Source organism: Hippocampus bargibanti, linkage group LG11 (assembly GCF_051943395.1).
Source record: "Hippocampus bargibanti isolate YZ-2025 linkage group LG11, ASM5194339v1, whole genome shotgun sequence".
NCBI lineage: Eukaryota > Metazoa > Chordata > Actinopteri > Syngnathiformes > Syngnathidae > Hippocampus > Hippocampus bargibanti.
In genome coordinates, this window is record NC_142744.1 from 6,420,776 (window position 1) to 6,439,178 (window position 18,403).

The 18,403-nt window shown below is 42.3% G+C and overlaps 1 protein-coding gene and 1 long non-coding RNA gene across 3 annotated transcripts; one reads left to right on the forward strand and one right to left on the reverse strand.

Annotated features, from left to right (window-relative positions):
* Positions 1-1,751: 1,751 nt before the first annotated feature.
* On the forward strand, positions 1,752-14,889 carry LOC148891315 (voltage-dependent calcium channel beta subunit-associated regulatory protein-like). 2 transcript variants are annotated; one of them, XM_089009035.1, is made up of 11 exons: positions 1,752-1,968; positions 2,104-2,219; positions 6,542-6,613; positions 8,710-8,855; positions 9,881-9,942; positions 10,022-10,184; positions 11,218-11,398; positions 11,478-11,591; positions 11,687-11,885; positions 11,983-12,184; positions 12,713-14,889. In XM_089009035.1, the coding sequence occupies exons 3-11, from the start codon at positions 6,566-6,568 to the stop codon at positions 14,454-14,456; spliced, it is 2,859 nt and encodes a 952-aa protein (XP_088865161.1). In that variant the 5' UTR covers positions 1,752-1,968; positions 2,104-2,219; positions 6,542-6,565; the 3' UTR covers positions 14,457-14,889. The 2 variants fall into 2 exon arrangements, with proteins under 2 accessions (XP_088865161.1, XP_088865162.1); XM_089009036.1 differs by lacking the exons at positions 1,752-1,968; positions 2,104-2,219; positions 6,542-6,613 and having other exon boundaries at positions 8,726-8,855; positions 9,810-9,942.
* On the reverse strand, positions 9,774-18,137 carry LOC148891316 (uncharacterized). Its single transcript, XR_016116522.1, has 4 exons — positions 17,986-18,137; positions 11,273-11,421; positions 9,974-10,143; positions 9,774-9,894 (listed from the first exon to the last, which is right to left on the reverse strand). It is a non-coding gene; the product is annotated as an uncharacterized LOC148891316 (long non-coding RNA).
* Positions 18,138-18,403: the final 266 nt, after the last annotated feature.

Here is an 18,403-nt window from a genome sequence, read left to right on the forward strand (position 1 = left end):
ACCTCCGTGGATGAAGAAAACCAATAGGAACACCGCACCACTTCATTGTCAAGGAAACGTTTCACTTGACTGTTTGGACAGTGAGAACAGGTCTGTTCTTTAGACGGTACAAAACGCATCTGTCATCCCGGCCTCTTTAGTATTCCCGTCACACCTCTGGTGCGCAACCGGGCTTCGGGGCTGCACCTGTCACATGATACACGGAGGGGAGCACAGCCTTGGCAGGGCATAGAAATGCGACTAATACGAGTCTCCTTACAGGGGCTAAAAATAGTCACGCCCACAACACCCCCTCTTTTTCCGGTCTGCGTCACATCTTCACTGCATGGCTCCAACATCGCCTGCCCACCACTCTCATTGTTCACATTCCTATTGCAATCAAGACACATAGCGACCATTTAAGCCCTTGGCAATGCGACGAATATGAGCGCCTACGGACACACTGTCAATACCATTTTCCTTGATCTCTTCTTTTCACTCACTCACTCACTCACTCACTCACTCACTCACTCACTCACTCACTCACTCACTCACTCACTCACCCACCCTCTCACTCACTCACTATCACCCACCCTCTCACTCATTCACTCACTCACTCACTCACTCACTCACTCACTCACTCACTCACTCACTCACTCACTCACTCACTCACTCACTCACTCACTCACTCACTCACTCTTACTTTTTGTGTGTGAGAAGGGCGGGTTGGGCTACTTTACATTCTTAGTCTCGCCAAGAACAATTCCAGTGGATGTCCTGCTCTCCCGTGCAAGCACAGACGTAATTCTGACGTCAGAGCTATTGGAGGAAAGACACACAGACACACACATGCACGCACGCGCGCGCACGCACACACGCACACGCACGCACACACACACACACACACACACACACACACACACACACACACACACACACACACACACACACACACACACACACACACACACACACACACACACACACAGACACCGTGTTACTCTCCTTGGCACTTCTTCCACCTCTCCTTGGTCTCAGTTGCCATCATTTCCCAGATGTGTCAAAATCTTTGGCGTGTCACACCCCAAGAGCTTGAAAATTCACATACTGGCCAGCACAAACACACAAAATAAAGGTCAATGTTTCAATGTAATAATAATAATAATAATAATAATAATAATAATAATAATAATAATAATAATAATAATAATAATAATACATTTCATTTAGAAGCCCCTTTCAAAACTCTCAAAGGACATTTTATAGTTTTTTGTTTATCACTTGGGAAAAAAAACATAACTTGTAAATCCACACAAATTCACTCAAGCATTGTCTTTAAAAGATAATGCCACAATCTTTTTAAAAAAATGTGAACAATGAATTGTTAAAGTTATTTGGCAGAAATATTACATCGGACTCCAAAATTATGTCATGGCACAATGTAGGTTTGCTGATGGCCCAATGCTGCCACCCTCTGGTGATATGCCGAACTACAACATCTTCGCATGATGACGTTCATCGCTTCGATGACTGGTATAAAATCACGTTGACGTAAATAAATAAAAGACTGAAAAAAGAATGAACCTGAATCTAGTCTACCATACTCGAAATTTCTCCTCTAATCGATTAAAAGACGATGAGTGGCAACTAGCTGTGAATGAAGGTGGGGGGGGGGGGGGCGCCGGGAGAGTTGGCGGGGTTGCATGGGGAGTCTCCGCCATCTCGCATCATCATCCTCATCACCATCAATAGCAGCAGCAGCATCGTCACGGCTGGTCACGTGCTGCGTCGGAAGCAGCCACGGGGTGGGAAGTGTGGGTGTGTCCAATGGCGTGCGTTTTTCATTCATAACTCCTGCACATCTCCAATCTCCCCCTGATTCAAGGATGCAGACAGGCAACCAGGCTGGACCGAATCCTTCGGCTCGGCAAGTTCAAACCCACCAGCTCCGAGTTGACCGAAAAGGACCGACACGACACGACCACGCAGGCGAGTCGATGATGATGATGATGATGATGATGATAATAATAAGAATGTGATACTATAAAATGTGATTGCATAATATCGTGGCGGCTATGCAGTCGTGGCTGATTGCTCGGAACGGTGATTTTTGTTCCCACGCAGGCGGGCTGGGGAACAGGAGGGGCATGTGGGACTCGGGAGAGTGGATGAGGATGATGAGGATGAGGGTCTCCACGCAGTGACGGAGGGACGCGGCTTCAACACCTTCTGTTTAGGACGTAAGATGCCAACGCATACGCACGCGCGCGGATATGAACAAAAGAGGTGGATTTTGATGAAAAGTAACTGTAGTGTCAGGATAGCGCCCGCCCAATTACATGCACAACTGGTTGTATGCACATCACAATATTGCATACCCCCACTCCCACTACAAGCTTTATTGATCGTACTTGTTACCAAAAGTGTTCTGAAATAATGATAATATACTGTAAACCCGTGGATGTCAACAGGTTGACTCATGGGGTCATTGTACTTTCTGCCATCCAGTGGAAGAAGAATGTCACGACATGTCACAGGCATCGACGGTTGATTTCTTAAAAAATACCTATATTTAACAAGCAGTTTTTTGGAAGCTTAATTCCTTTTACTTAAATCAACTCTTTTTGAATGATGATACACGACATATATATTATTACAATACATTTCTTTCACTTGAAAAAGTGAACAATTGTCCGATGCAAAATTATGCGGAAACATTTTATTTTGAAAGGGACCTCGATGCTAGTTTTACGATAAAAAAATCCTCTACAAATAAACGACTTGATTCTGAATAATAATGATAAAAATAACAATAGTACAAATAATAAAAAATAACAATAGTAAATAATAATAACATTAATACTACTACTACTACTAATAATAATAATAACAATAATAGTAATAATACTAATACACAAAAAAATAACAATAGTACAAATAATAAAAATAACAATAGTAAATAATAATAATAACAATAATACTACTACTACTACTACTACCAAAGTACTACTACTACTACTACTACCAATACTGTACTACTACTACTACTATTAATAATAATAATACAGTAAAGTCTCGTTATATCGATATCGGATATATCGATAGTCCCGGTTATATCGATACTATTTCTATGCATGCACGGAGAAAATTACATGCAAACAGGATCGGATATATCGATAGTCCCGGTTATATCTATATTTTTTCGGACTCCCTTGAATATCGATATAACGAGACTTTACTGTAATAATAAATTTGATTTATAAGCGCCTTGCAAAACTCTCAAGGACAATTTACAGTCACAGATTTTTTTTTTTTTTTGTGGGTACTTGTTTTGTTATGTTGTTTTTTTCTCAAAATGGAACCTTAATATAAAAACATAACATTTATTATATATATATATATATATATATATATATATATATATATATATATATATATATATATATATATATATATATACAGTATATATATATCGGATATATCGATAGTCCCGGTTATATATATATTATATATATATCTGCCAATGCACACTCACGTTTTGGGTGTGTGTAAAAAATGTTTTTAATACTTTATGCTCACATAATTTGTACCGCCTTTAAAAAAAAATCATGTTTTGGTTTCTGAAAATGACAAAAATCTTACACAAGCACAAACAAAAACAGAAAAATAACTTTAATATTTATTATTATTATTATCGAATCGAAACTATTTATAATTGTGTACGCAAAATAAGCTACGTCACAGTGAACCTTATAATGTCACTTAAAATAGTGATAAACCGATCTCATCTTTACATAGAAAAAATTAAAAAGACCCATCGATTCTGACTCACAAATCGGATTAAGCAGAAAATAGAGTGCGCTTTGTGTGTATGTGTGAGTGTGTGTTTACTGAGATCATCATTCTTACCATAGCTACCTTGGTATTGTATGTATCAGATATTACATAAAATACCATCTGAGTCACATGGCTGGAGAATGTGCTGCAGTTAGCTCTAAGTGCGTGTATGTGTTGTTTGTATGACTAGTCTTGTGAGGACCACTAACATTTTACCACAGGTAGTGAGGACATTTTTGACAAGTGAGGACCTTTTGGCCGGTCCTCATAAGGTTTTCATTTTAAAGGCTTCTAGAGGGTCTATATATGCATCTGTCAAAGTCTCAGAAAGGTCCTCACAAATTCACCCAAAATGATTTTTGGGTGTGTATTTTCATTTCACTTGGATACACACACTTTTTACTCACTGCGTGTGTTTACGTGTGTATGCGTGGTTAATGAGAAGAAAAAGTTCATACCACAAAAAGTAAAACGATATTTTAACCATATTCACTACAGGGGTGAGGACTTTGAATGTATCCATTCAGAAACCTCACCCCTGCTGTTATTTCAGTTTCAAGTCCACTTTTTATTTCTTTGTTTTTAAAGAAGTTGAAGTGGGAGATGGGGTGACATTTAATGTTCAAATGTTACACTAGTTCTTCTCTAAACTTATCAGCAACTGTGGTCGTCACTCCTTATCTGGAGTTATCTGGACCTCACAAAACCATTGAAACAGGAATGTGTGTGTGTGTGTGTGTGTGTGTGTGTGTGTGTGTGTGTGTGTGTGTGTGTGTGTATCAGGAATGCTACCAAGGACCTGATGTGTACATAATTACAGTATGAGATGTGAGCGCTTCTGTCTCATTCTGTCTCGCATGCACATAAACATCCAAAGGTTCCATTTTAAAGATGGGAATTATTTGCCAAAAATAACTAAATAAATAAAAATATATAAAAAAAACACTTTGAAACACAAAAATACCCGGGTGAGCGTTTTTACAAAAGAGGCATTTTCCAAAGAGACAGTATCTCTGCAAATGCACCTGTCTGATGCTAATCCATTACCTTCATGGCAGCGCGGCATTTTGGGGAAGAGGGTGGAGGGGAGGTTTAATCCCCCAACCTTCTAAAATAGTCATCCATGTGGATGCGTCCGGATGTGATTGTTTGAAAGCCTTTTATTGTAATTATTTGTTGAGCTGGGAATGACTGTAATCAGAGATAACAGCTTTAGAGGAGTATTGCGGACAAAAAACATCAAAATCAGTCCCGCAGTTTATGTAATTGCCTACAGTGTTTATCGACGCCAGCGCGGGTGGATTTTCATCAGACACTGTTGACATAATCACCCAAAAATGGTTGTAATCCAATCATCCAGGAATCACTGGTCCATCTGCTTGCTATGATGGCCAACCGAGGTAATCACAAATCTACAGTATGTTGCGGATGCAGGTAGCATAGAGCAATTAGCAAAAAAAAAAAAAAAGAATTGGGGCGCAATATTCCCCGGATAAAATGCACACGCAGAGAGCTCAGCGGCAATTCGGTGGCCATACTATTTCAAAATGAAGCTTGGTGAACTTTGTCCTCTCCCCTTTAGCTCACTCGCCAGGTTCTCAATGGGGTTGAGGTCTGGGGACTGAGATGGAGGTGGTCAAGGCCCGATTTTGTCTGGTGAACCATGTCGATTCTCACCCCTCCATTATTTACCGAAAAAGCTATCTATTAGCTTTCTAGCTAGCTACCTATTAGCGATATAGCTGTGAGCTATATAGCTATCTATCTAGCTAGCTATTTCCTTGAGAGTTTTGAAAGGGACTTAGAAATACAATGTATTATTATTATTATTATTATTATTATTAGCTATCTAACTAGATTTCTATCTATTTGATTCCAGCTTCAGCTGTTGTTAAAGCCCTATAAAAACCAATGTGTACGTATTGCATTGTATTTTGGACAGCTGCCCTCATTTCAAGCTCATATAACTCCAGACCCATATAATTTAGGAATTAACTCTTTTTTTTTCTGATGAAAGAAGAGAGTCTGAGGCACAGGTGTCAAAGTCAAGGCCCGGGGGCCAAATCTGGCCCGCCATGTAATTTTTTCGGCCCGCGAAAGCAAATCAAACATGAAATTCCATGATGTTTGCTAAAATCCTAGCAGAAATTTCATATTTTTGGATGTAAACCACAACAAAAAAATATCCTGTGACTGTAAAGTGTCCTTGAAAGTTTTGAAAGGTGCTTATAAATGAAATGTATTATTATTATTATTATTATTGACTTCAGATTTGAAAAGTAGTTATTAATTAATTTGTTGTGCGCTCTATATGTAATATGTGGAGGGGATTAAACATTTTAATGGCTTCCCCAAATTCATAACGGCCCTCGAGAAGAAACCATAACTACAATGTGGCCCGCGGCAAAATATGACTTTGACACCCCTGGTCTAAGGTTTCTTACATTGAATATTTATATAGTCCTAAAACTCAATATTGTGTGGGTCCTGGAATTCAAGTGACAATGACAAAAACCCTGGCAGTGGTGTGGCAGTGAATGAGTTAAAGGGTTTTTACACATCTGAACCAGAGCCGCCAACAAGTACGGAGGGCGCTGTAGTGACATTTCTGGCGCGCCAGAGTGAAATCTGATCAGCCGGCGTTTCGTCACAATGACATGAAGTCAAAGAAATACACAACAGGTGTTCGTGGCGGCTCTCTGTGACTTTTGGTGGTCTTCCGCAGGCTTCGCCCACGCTGACCTGGACCATGAGCAATGATTCACCCGCTCTGACAAGTCTGACGGAGAACTCAACCGTGAGTAAGACAGCGGCGGCGGCGACGGCGACGCACCCTCACGCAAACAGCTCATTGTGTTGAAGTGTGTTCATGTTAGGTCTGCTTGATCTTTCGTCAACGCCGATCGAGTACACGTGCTCCCTGACACGCGTTCCTTGACGAAAGATGTCAGTCGAGCTATAAAGACAAACAAAAACATACTGAAGAGGAAATAAGGACGTGCTTGCTTGGCCCCATATGAGCATGTTGAAAGAATTTTTAGAGGCAGGATATTGATTTGAAAAGGTTAGACTGACTGCAGTGCAGCGCCATTGTGATTATTGAATGAATGTCTCTCACAGGGTTGGAGGCCCATATCACCTTCATATCGGTTCTTTCACGCTATCCGAGAATATGGATCGTCAAGGCTTAGCACAACAATGTGTAAAAATTGTAACTATATCATGCACTCCTTTCTAACAGAATATTTGTGATTGCCATGGTGGCCGTAAAAAAAAAGTTATTTTAATATACCAATGTGAATGGGAGCCCACATTAGCATTAACATCGGCGCTAACACTCATTTTAAGTCTGTTGCGTTCATACTAGTTCCAAAGGCGGGGAGTGATATTTCAAATGGGAGCAGATATGTAACAAATTTGGGGTGAGGGGGGTATGGATCATTGGTAGATTGGCATGCATTCTTTATCCTCTGCAAAAAAAAAGACAAACGTGACTGACAAACATGTAATCTATCTATCTATCTATATATAATTTTATAAAATTATAATATAATTATATTAACATAATATAATTATATTAATATAAAATTATATAGATATAATTATAATATAGTTATAAATAATTATAATTAAAATAAAATATATATAAAAAAATAAAATATATATAATATATATAATATACAGTAAAGTCTCGTTATATCGATATCGGATATATCGATAGTCCCAGTTATATCGATACTATTTCTATGCACGCACGGAGAAAATTACATGCAAACAGGGTCGGATATATCGATAGTCCCGGTTATATCGATATTTTTTCGGGCTCCCTTGAATATCGATATAACGAGACTTTACTGTATATATATGGCATACATACAGTATATAAATATATATAATATATATAAATAAATAAAAAATATATAATTATAATAAAAAGATATAAATATAATATATATATATAATTTTATAAAATTATAATATAATTACAGTAAAGTCTCGTTATATCGATATCGGATATATCGATAGTCCCGGTTATATCGATACTATTTCTATGCACGCACAGAGAAAATTACATGCAAACAGGGTCGGATATATCGATAGTCCCGGTTATATCGATATTTTTTCGGACTCCTTTGAATATCGATATAACGAGACTTTACTGTATATTAATATAATATAATTATATTAATATAAAATTATATAGATCGATAGATAGATAGATAGATAGATAGATAGATAGATAGATAGATAGATAGATAGATAGATAGATAGATAGATAGATAGATATAAAGTCGCGGTTCGTCCCCAGTAACCCAGTTACGTGACATTAGAACAGATGCAGGCTACTCGGCTCGCTGCGGGGATTGCTCATGTACGTCTGCGTCCTCCCCCCCGTTTCCATTTTTAGCCTACGGAGGCCTCATTTCCCCACTCATTGAGAAGCGCTTGAAAATTGAATTATGGGTCTGGCTGACGTTTCGATTAGCGTCCACGAGGCTCGCTCAGCCAAGACGCACATCGTATTCATCAGAGAGTGCGGCGTCTCTTTGTTACGCGTGAGCCTGTCTGGGGATCAGAATTAAAGCAAGGACTCGTTGGTGTTCATTCTAATTCTTCTTAAATAATGCGCCACAATGAGATTCCGAGGTCATTTTCTACTTTGCAATCCAGTTCAGCATTCAAACTATCCACCATCAATTTTGACGCCACGCTGAGAAAGCCAAAATAGGTTTTGAGTGGCATGTTTATGTCAGTATTGACCGCTTTCATTGAGGAGGCACAGGTGTGGGTGTCGTGGAAACGCCAAGTGTAAAATAAAATGTCTTTTTTTTGGGGTGGGGGGGGGACAAAACAACAGTGCCGAGATGGATCCAAGTTAGTTTTTGCCAACAGGATGTGCCTCTGTCGGCGGACCAGTTGGAAAATTATGTGCTGGTCTTGGTGCTGCTGAGTATTTTCGCCGGGGGGACGCTGGTCCTGCTCTCCCTGCTGCTGCTCTTCTGCCATCGCTGTTGCATGGGTGGGCGCCGTTACTCCAGGTGGGTGTTTCACACTTTATAATAATAATACAGTGATACCTCGGTTTACGAACCCCTTGACTTACAAACTTTTCAGTTTCCGAACGTTAAATTTATAAAAATTAAGACAATTTTACCTTGGCATACAAACTTTTTCCATACACGGAGCTGCTTCAATGAGTGATGTGTCGTTCGCGAACGAGCCCTGTACTGTATAATACAGTGGTTTTATTTACCTTTGTGATGGTCGTTGATGGCTTGATGGAATGGAGTGGCCGCTCTCATCAGCATTAAACACTTGATGAGGAACATAACCTTCTTCTTTCACCATCTTGAGGAATGATCCCTTGTAGGTGCTTTCTCTGTTATAATTTTATCTAGTTCCTCATCAATTGTATTCTGTTAGGTGGGTTAATAGCTTTTCGCATCACGTGTACAGATGGCTTCCGCGGGTTGTTTGTGGAGCCTGATTGATGGGATATTTTAACCTTGCAGTCTACACTCTGCCTTTCAACTATCAAAGTTGAAACTCTCTCACTGTCGTCTGCCTGTCTCTTCAATGTTTAAACCACCCCCCTCACTGCTGCGTTCTTGACCAATCATGTGGCTTTAACCGAAGACTGGGGGCGGGGAATTGAGGACAAAAACAGTCGGCTGCCACTTTGTTGTTAGAAGAACGGGCTCGTTCGCCAACGGCACATCACTCATTGAGGCAGCTCTGTGTCTGAAAAAAGTTCGTATGCCAAGGTAAAACTTTCATTAATGTAACGTTCGTGAACCGAAAAGTTCGTAAGCCAAGGGGTTTGTAAACCGAGGTATCACTGTACTGTACTTTCCTGGAAAACGTCCAAATTTCACTTTCTATGGGAATTTTGAAGAGTTGAAAATAATATTTAGAGGCCAGTTGCGGCAACTAAATGAAATAAAAACACAAAACTCAGCAAATTTGCACATGACGTGCTTCTCATTGGACAGCGACAATATTGGAAGCGAAGCGAATGAGGGATGCCCGACGGTCGTCGATAAAGCACGTGTGTCCTTTTCAGAGCGAGTGATGACCCTGAGAAGACAAACACCACATACGTCGATGATTCTCAGCCCACCCAAGGTCAGAGGTCACGCAGTCACCATTTCCACACATGTTCGCTCATTCCTCGTCACTCCTCTCCCTTCGATGTGTCACTCAGAGATCACCATCCGACTGGATGAAACAGACGCTCTCTCTGCATCGAGCTGCCACGACGGAGAGTCGGAGAGGTTTGTTTCCACCGGGATGACTGGACGCAGAGTCTCCTTCAACGAATCTGCTCTGTACGAACAGGAGAGGATGGCGGAGGATAAAGGACGCAGGTGCGCTTCACAACATCTCTTTTTTTCATAAAAAAAATATAATAATAACAATACATTTCATTAATGAGCGCCTTTCAAAACTCTCATTGTCACTTTACAGACACAGCATATCTTTTGCTCTGGGTGAGCAGCGGCAGCCACATGCGCCAGCGTTCACTCAACCCGGAAGTAACTCTGATAGAAAGCTAGCTAGCTAGCCAATCGATAGCCAACAGATACCTAGCTAGACAGCCAGCATTCTAGATAGTGAATAGATAGCTAGCTATACGTCTGTGTAAGCTCTCAGTCGTACAGGAGTGATCCATCGATGAAAAGGTTTCTTCAGCCGTCATCTGCTAGCTAGATACCGAGCTAGCCAGCCACATAGCTAACTAGCCAGCCAGAGCTAATAGATAGGAAATAGCAAATGATACTACTACTACTACTAATAATAATAATAATAATAATACATTTATTTTATAAGTGCCTTTCAAAACGCTCAAGGTCACTGTACAGTCACAGTCTTAGTTTTTTTCTGTGGGTGAGCCACACGTGCCAACGTTCACTCAACCCGGAAGTAACTCAAATAGAAAGCTATCTAGCTAGCCAATCGATAGCAACAGATACCTAGCTAGATAGCTAGCCAGCTAGATAGATTATATATATTACTCCCTGAGGGGAGTAACTGGAAAAGGTGGTCGGCAGGGTGTGGAGGGTAGTAGTATTTTCCACGCTTTTGTCTTGATTCTTGCAGTGTTCTTGAAAGTGGGTAGGGTGGTGCTAATGATTTTTTTCCGCCTTCCTAACTGTCCGTTGAAGTCGGATTTTGTCCATTGTCCAAATGACACACCCTCCATTTACAATTTTGATTGAAGCTAAAAAAAAACAAAAAACATGTTTTTCACGACATCATGACAATTTCCCCCCGTTTTCAAGACTCGGCCAGTTTCTCTGCAAAATACAACCGAGACCCATTTGTTATTGGCCCAAGAGTGAAATTGGCTAATTTGGTTGTGAATCGCTAACTTCTGACGGTACGCCGGTGCATTTTCAGATGTACTCTAACCGAGGGTGATTTTCACCACCTGAAAAAAGCTCGACTGACTTACCTCCACCTGCCGCCGGCTCCGTGTGACCTCAAGATCCTCACCATCATGGAGTGTGATTCAACAGAGAGCAGTTCCGTCAACGTCAGTGAGGCGCCGACTCCCAAACCGCCTGTCACAGTCTACCAGGTAACTTGGATCAAAACCCCAAACTAGTTCAGGAGAAAAAAACGAAAATAATTATATACATATGGAATACTGACACTAGACGACTGACAGAAGAGTTTCTGACTGGTTGGGTCAAAGCCTGAGCGGAGCTCTGCCAGGAGACACGCATCACTCCATCGTCCTGGACCAGATCCCTAGACGGGGGTCTCTGACGGTGAGCATCAGCAGTTTTCACGATTATTCACCTCGTGCCAATTTAAATAAAACTTTATTCCCGATCACCCTTCACCCCTTCATTGTGTGTGTCAGTTGGAGACTCTCAGGGACAGAGAAGAGGCCCTAAGTGAATACGTGATGCGGGGAGAGATGACGCAGATTCCCGGCCAAACTTCAGTTTTACAGTTCTTGTCAAAACTGCGGCGCCACACCAGCCTGGAAGGAGCCGGGCCATATTTCAAACGATGGAAATTTGAACGGAGTCACCGAGCTGCCAGTCTCGATGCCAAAGGTTTGTGAGGGAGTCTTACCATTCAGAGGGCATTGCGAAAATGCGTTTATTTAAAAACAGGTTGCCATATTTCTTTTGTATGGGATGGTTTGATCAGGATCCCCGAAGAGAAGACCCTTCCAGAGGCAGAGAGCTGCGAGTGAAAACACAGACCAAACTGAGGACGACTCTTCTCTTCGAAATGGTGCAACTGGATCTTTCCCGCAAACTCCAAGTGAGACCAGTGGCCTGCAATCTCTGTCCGCTGAGTCTCTGTCACAACCTTCCATGGGTCACAACACCTCTGTTTTTATCCACGGGTAAGTTTGTCATACCACATAGTAGAATCTCAAGTCAACTTCTGAACAAGTGCCAAGTTATGGCAAGCAAAAACCAAGCAAGGTCCCGATAACGCTATGTTCACATTGCAGACTGTGATGCCTAATTAGGATTTTTTTGATTTAAAAAAAACCCATCACATTTCTTGGAGTGTTTACTGAAGTAAACATGGTCCCGGTTAAGGTGTGTCATCTCATCATCTGATATGGGCAGAAAAGCAAAGTGGGAGGAGGTAGAAATATTTTTGTGCAATGCATCTCGATCTCCTCATTTTATGGTGACTACTAACGTTATCATTCTTCTTTTTAAACCAAAAAAACAGTCCTTGAATCCATACCTAACAATCTTTGGTGCTCCCTTGATGAAATACGTTTGTTGTTCAAACTTTTAGCCAATCATTTTTCCTGATGATTAAAAATTGAATCAAGCCACATGTCTCGAGTCCATAACCTCTGCCACATAGTCTTTGCAGTTTTTGATGAAATAAAACACTTTCTGACTCTGTTCAGGCTAAATTTGGAGGCCATGGTTGTGGAAGTTGGTGGTCACAGCAGCATGACAGAAGAACCATTTTGGCAAACAGATGATTCCTCCAAACAGAGACAAAAGAGCATTTCAGGCAACAAATCAGAAGTGGAGGAACAATTAAAACCAGATGCAATTACAAGGACAGACATTGGAAGAGTAGACGCCGAACCCCAAGAGGACAACGACTTGTTCAGGCCATTGCAGGAAGCAAAAGTCAGTCAATTTGAAGACTCACACAAGAACACTCCAGACGGTGCATCATCGGCTCTTTGGCAAAATTGTGGGAAGGAAATCGAGGATGGAGAGGAAGCTCTGTTAGGAATCGAGAGGAGACCTAGAGCTGATTCAGGTTCTTCGCTTTCATTCGGGTTTCGGCAGGAGAACTTGGAGGCTCCGCCATCTCTCTACAGAGACATCTGGAGTTTGCGAGCATCCCTGGAGCAATATGCCTCCTCAGACCAGAGCAGCACTGATCGAGAGTCCATCCGGAGCGATGCAGAAAGCGTCTCGTCACTTGGCTGTGCCGGAGGCCGTCCTGGGCAGCTGCGTAGCTGCTTGTCCCAAGATCTGGATGATGAACCCGAAGGAGAAGTGATGGAGGGAAGCATCAGAGGTGCATCGGGTGAGGCCAGCGAGATGGGAAGTGGGGTCGACGGAGAAGGGGAGGTGGGACCCCGCAAGCTCCTTCAGATGGATAGCGGCTATGCTTCGATTGAAACGCCGTCCAAGGGGCCTGAGGAGATGCGCATTTTTGGGACTCCTGCGGCCCCTCGAGGGAAGACGGCCTCAGAGAGGAGATTGTTCTTCACAAGCTCAGGTAGAAAAGGCTCCGTGTGCGAGAGTACTGACACCAGATTGTTTCAGGAGGAGCTGGAAGACGATTTAACTGATAGCGTAGAGGAGAAACACAAGGTCGCTCTCGCGCTGCAGGAACCACATCTCCTCATCAAACCAATTCATCCTCAGAAACCAGAACCCCTGTCACACATCTCATCTCAGCTCTTGAAGCAGACCTCTCAACCCTCTAGTCTTCATCGACCTCGCCTACACCGCCGCGACTATAGCATTGATGAGAAGACCGACGCGCTTTTCAACGAGTTCCTCCGACATGACCCGAGATTCGACCAGCCAGATTCGCCGTTTCGAACCAGGCATCGATCGAGAGTGCACCTGCGGAAGCAGTGGCAAAGACATAAGCAATACAGCGACCCCGGATCAGGGGCTGGGGGTCGCTACTCGCCATCTCTGGAGAGGCAGAGGTTTACTCCGCTGCCGAGAGGTGACAGCGCCAGTTACCCTCTGGACACCAGGTACCACAGCACACTGTCGCGCATTGCCAGCGCGGCGGACGAAGAAGCCAGTGAGATTGCAGCCTGCGAGGAGGTAGCCAAAGAGAGCGCCGAGGGTGCGTCGAGTGACGGAGGCGCCTCAGAGATTACAACCAACGTGACCGAGAGCGGCCAGGATGACAGTCAGCAAATTCCTTCCAATACAAAAAGCACAAGCGGTCAGCGGGCCGCCGCCGGGCCTGCGCGCTGCATGGACCCTCAAGTTGACAACAAAAACAACAACAGCAGCCCATCCAACAGCTTGACGGACAAACTGGCAGCAGCGGTAGAAGAAAGGCTATACGGCAGCCTGCGACGAGCCGAGCTCAGCCAGAGAGGAACCCAGATCGTGGTTGCGACCTCTCACACCGCCTCGCCTGACCGCAGTCCCAAGTAACTTCATCATACGTACCCCAGATTTTCATAGATGAAAACATTTGGTGAATTAGTCTGACAAGCGGCGCAACACAAATACAGTGAACCTCCATTTATCCACAGGGAGGCTTCTTTCAAGCTAGTTTGTCATCTCCAGTTGATATTTAGGGTAAAACCGGCACCACAATATTCAACCAAAACCAATGTAATATAAATGTACTGTATTTTACAAAAATCCACTAGATTAATGCTAACATACAGCATCATGCTAAAGTCATAGACTTAGTGTTTTGGAAATTAGCAACAAAGTTGGGCATTTGTCAGCACGTTAGTCTGTCGGTGAGCTTTTGTCAGTGTTTCAGGCTTGACCAGTCAGTCACGAGTCGGCCATATGGCGTCGAGAATGGAATTCCACCAAGGTACTGTGCAGCTGAATAAATAAAAAATAAACAGTGTTTTGTATACCTTTCAGTCCCACAGAGCACAATGACGAGTCCCATATTGTTTTTATTTCACTGAACATCACCCTGTTTATTTATTTATTTGCTTGCGTGGCGCCGGAGTATGATGTGGACACTAGGTTCTCGACACCACTAAGATGGAATGGACTGGGTTCAAGTGGGTCAGAATGAAATACTGACAGGAACCTACTGACGGACAGATGATGCCCAACCCCCAAACAGCTATCTGAACACAGACAGCAGCAGCAAAATATACCGTAAATAGCATCCATTCTTTCTACAATGAAACTAGAACTCTACAATGAAGCGCGAGGAAACACTGCACCTTACCGATGGCCATCCTCCACCCGCGTTTCCTCTCAGACCTTAACCGCCACTGTGATGCCATGTGCTGTGACATGTGACACCCCCTTTTTACCTGCTCAACGTATTGCACATAACTTAGCGCCTCCATCTTTAGAAAGATTTTCAAGCAAATTGTGAGTTTACCGCATGCTACTACGAATACTACTGCTCCTGTATTATTATTAACTTGTATGTCTTGTATACAGTGAAAGACTGTAAAAAAGACAAAAAGCACTTTGTTGGGAAGAAACGTCCATGTCACGATTTCTATCATGAAAAACCATATCCTCCACAAGTGTCCTTGTTTGAGTTTGCATGGAAGGAGTATTTGGCTATAACATCGCCGGTGTTTGCACCACTCTCTAAAAAATGAGGGAAAAGTGTGTTTTTGGCACAATGAATGGAATGGTACGCCATTTATTTTTTTCCCCATTATAATTTTGGATCAAAATATTAGGTATACCCCGTGTGTGTAAGTTCTCAGTCGTACAGGAGTGGTCCATCGGTGAAAAGGTTTCTTCAGCCGTCATCTGTACTTCTTTGAAGGTGTCGGACATTTCGCTTCTTATCCAAGATGCTTCTCCAGCGAACTAAAGTCTTGCTGGTAGTTTCGGCCCTATATATATATATCCTACTGACCAAGCGTGGCGGTGCCGGACTCTGCTATGATTGGTCCCTGTTCTCAGGTTGGGGGGAGCAGTGGACTACTCCACTGATTACTTTCATTGTCCTGACTGATTACTTCTATTGTCCTGCCTGAGTATGAGGTCTACGACTGGCCTGATTGCCCCATTTGCTCTCACTTAACCGCCATGGTGGGGTGAGGTTCAATTTGGATTGTTCGTACAACAGACTGTTCAGGCAACATAGGCTTAGTTATGCTGATGAGGTGATACCAGAGCAAATGGGGCAATCAGGCCAGTCGTAGACCTCATACTCAGGCAGGACAATAAAAGTAATTAGTGGAGCCGCACGGAGTATTCCTCTGCTCCCCCCAACCTGAGAGCAGGGACCAATTATAGCAGAGTCCGGCACCGCCACATCTGGACAGTAGGGATATATATAGGGATGAAACTACCAGCAAGACTTTAGTTCGCTGAAGAAGCATCTTGGATAAGAAGCGAAACGTCCGACACCTTCAAAGAAGTACAGATGACGGCTGAAGAAACCTTTTCATCGATTAGGTATACCCGCACAATCTAACAATAAGGCTCAAATACAGGAGGTGCATTTGCATTCAACGTAATTCATTGAGAAAATGTGATATATTACAATGAATAATGAGAGAAGACTAACTGACCAGTTATAAGGGGAGGGGAGTAAAGAAATAAATGCAACTATTACTGTAATGCTGGTCCTATTGATCATGGCAATGCTTTATAAAAGAATAGAGCCGGAAAATTGGCCATCCTTGAATTGGTTCATACTGTATACTATACAGTATGAACCAATTCAAGGATGGCCAAATACTGTACAAATACTATACAGTATGAACCACAGTAAAATTTTGCTATATAGTGTTTGGCAAAATTTTACTGTGGAATAAACCATTCACTGTAGTCTTCCTCAGTTTGCACATCATGCAGTAAAATCTCCCATGGGGAACGTTAAAAAATTGTGTGGCATAAAAAAATAAAAAACAGGGTCAAATTGCCGCCATCATTCATTCTATGGTAACTGTACCACTGTTTTTTTTTCTCTATGATTGTCGAATAAGCATAAAGTTACCCTCCGTCGAAAATAAAGTTGGACTGTTGTCATGGAGAAGGATGACAAAAGCATTTGAATATTTGAATAGCAATACTGTTAACTAGCGATTTAGAAATATTGCTGGAATTGACAAGCGCGTGTCTGTCACATATTGAGATTTGTATGTATTGTTAAAAAAAAACATATGTTGTGGAGGGAGGGAAAAAAACAATCATGCTTTTTTGGTCATTGCCATTCTCTGATCATAGTGTCAATGGTAGTTCATGATTTCTATTGCTCATATTATACCAAGCGGTCACACCGTTTCCCCACATGCCGCAATAAAATTGATTTGCAGATCTACGGTTACCCTCATACTTGCAAAAAATCTGTATGTCATGTTCACTTAACTCATTCACTGCCAGACGTGCAAACATGTGTCCACTCCATTGCCTGGGTTTAAACCACCCCAACTCACGGGTGCGTTGTTGACCAATCACGGGGCTTTAATTGAAGACTGGGGGCGGGGTATAGAGGACAAAAACAGTCTGCTGCCATTTTTTTGTTAGAACAGGCTCGTTCGCGAACGACACATCACTCATTGAGGCAGCTCCGTGTACGAAAAAAGTTTGTATGCCAAGGTAAAGTTTGTATGCCAAGGTAAGATTTTTATAAATGTAACGTTCGCAAACCAAAATGTTCGTAAACCAAGGGGTTCGTAAACCAAGGGGTTCGTAAACCGAGGTATTACTGTTATCTCATAGGACCTCTCTTGCACTTTATACATTTAGGAAGACCTTTTTCAATCTTGGTTACTACAATGATACCTGAGAAAAATGTTTTTTTTTTGGGGGGGGGGGGGGGGGGGTTAGAGGGGTCGTATGTGATATAACCCATTTGAGAACCAATCGCTCGTCACATTGAAACGTGTCAAAATGGCCAGCTCACTGTATGTTGGAGAGCAATTTCGCACATCCCTTCTCTGTTTCACCTTGGTGACGTACAAAAGTGCGCAGGACTCTTCCTCCCTCCTTCCCACAAAGAGTCGTGACTCACCTGCTCTCTGATGTTCTCCCAGTTGGTGGCTGATGATAGCTTCCAAACAACGGGTGGGGGTGGGGGATGCTGAGTCCCTGTCCATGTGACTAGCACTATACAACACCACAGCTCCGGTAGGTGGTCAAATGTTGATAAATAGAAAAGGAGGATGGGGGGGGGGGGCATCAGAGACATTATTATTATTTTTTTTTTTAAACTTTGTTACTTCTGGGGTAAGTGAACGCTGGCGCATGGGGCTGCCGCTGCTCACCCGCAGAAAAAAATATCCTGTGACTGTAAAGTGTCCTTGAGAGTTTTGAAAGGCGCTTATAAATGAAATGTATTATTATTATTATACTATTCAGGATCTCCTCTCATACACAACTAAAATCCTTTCAGTCATGAAAAAAAACCGTAATGTATGAGAGCAGTTCAG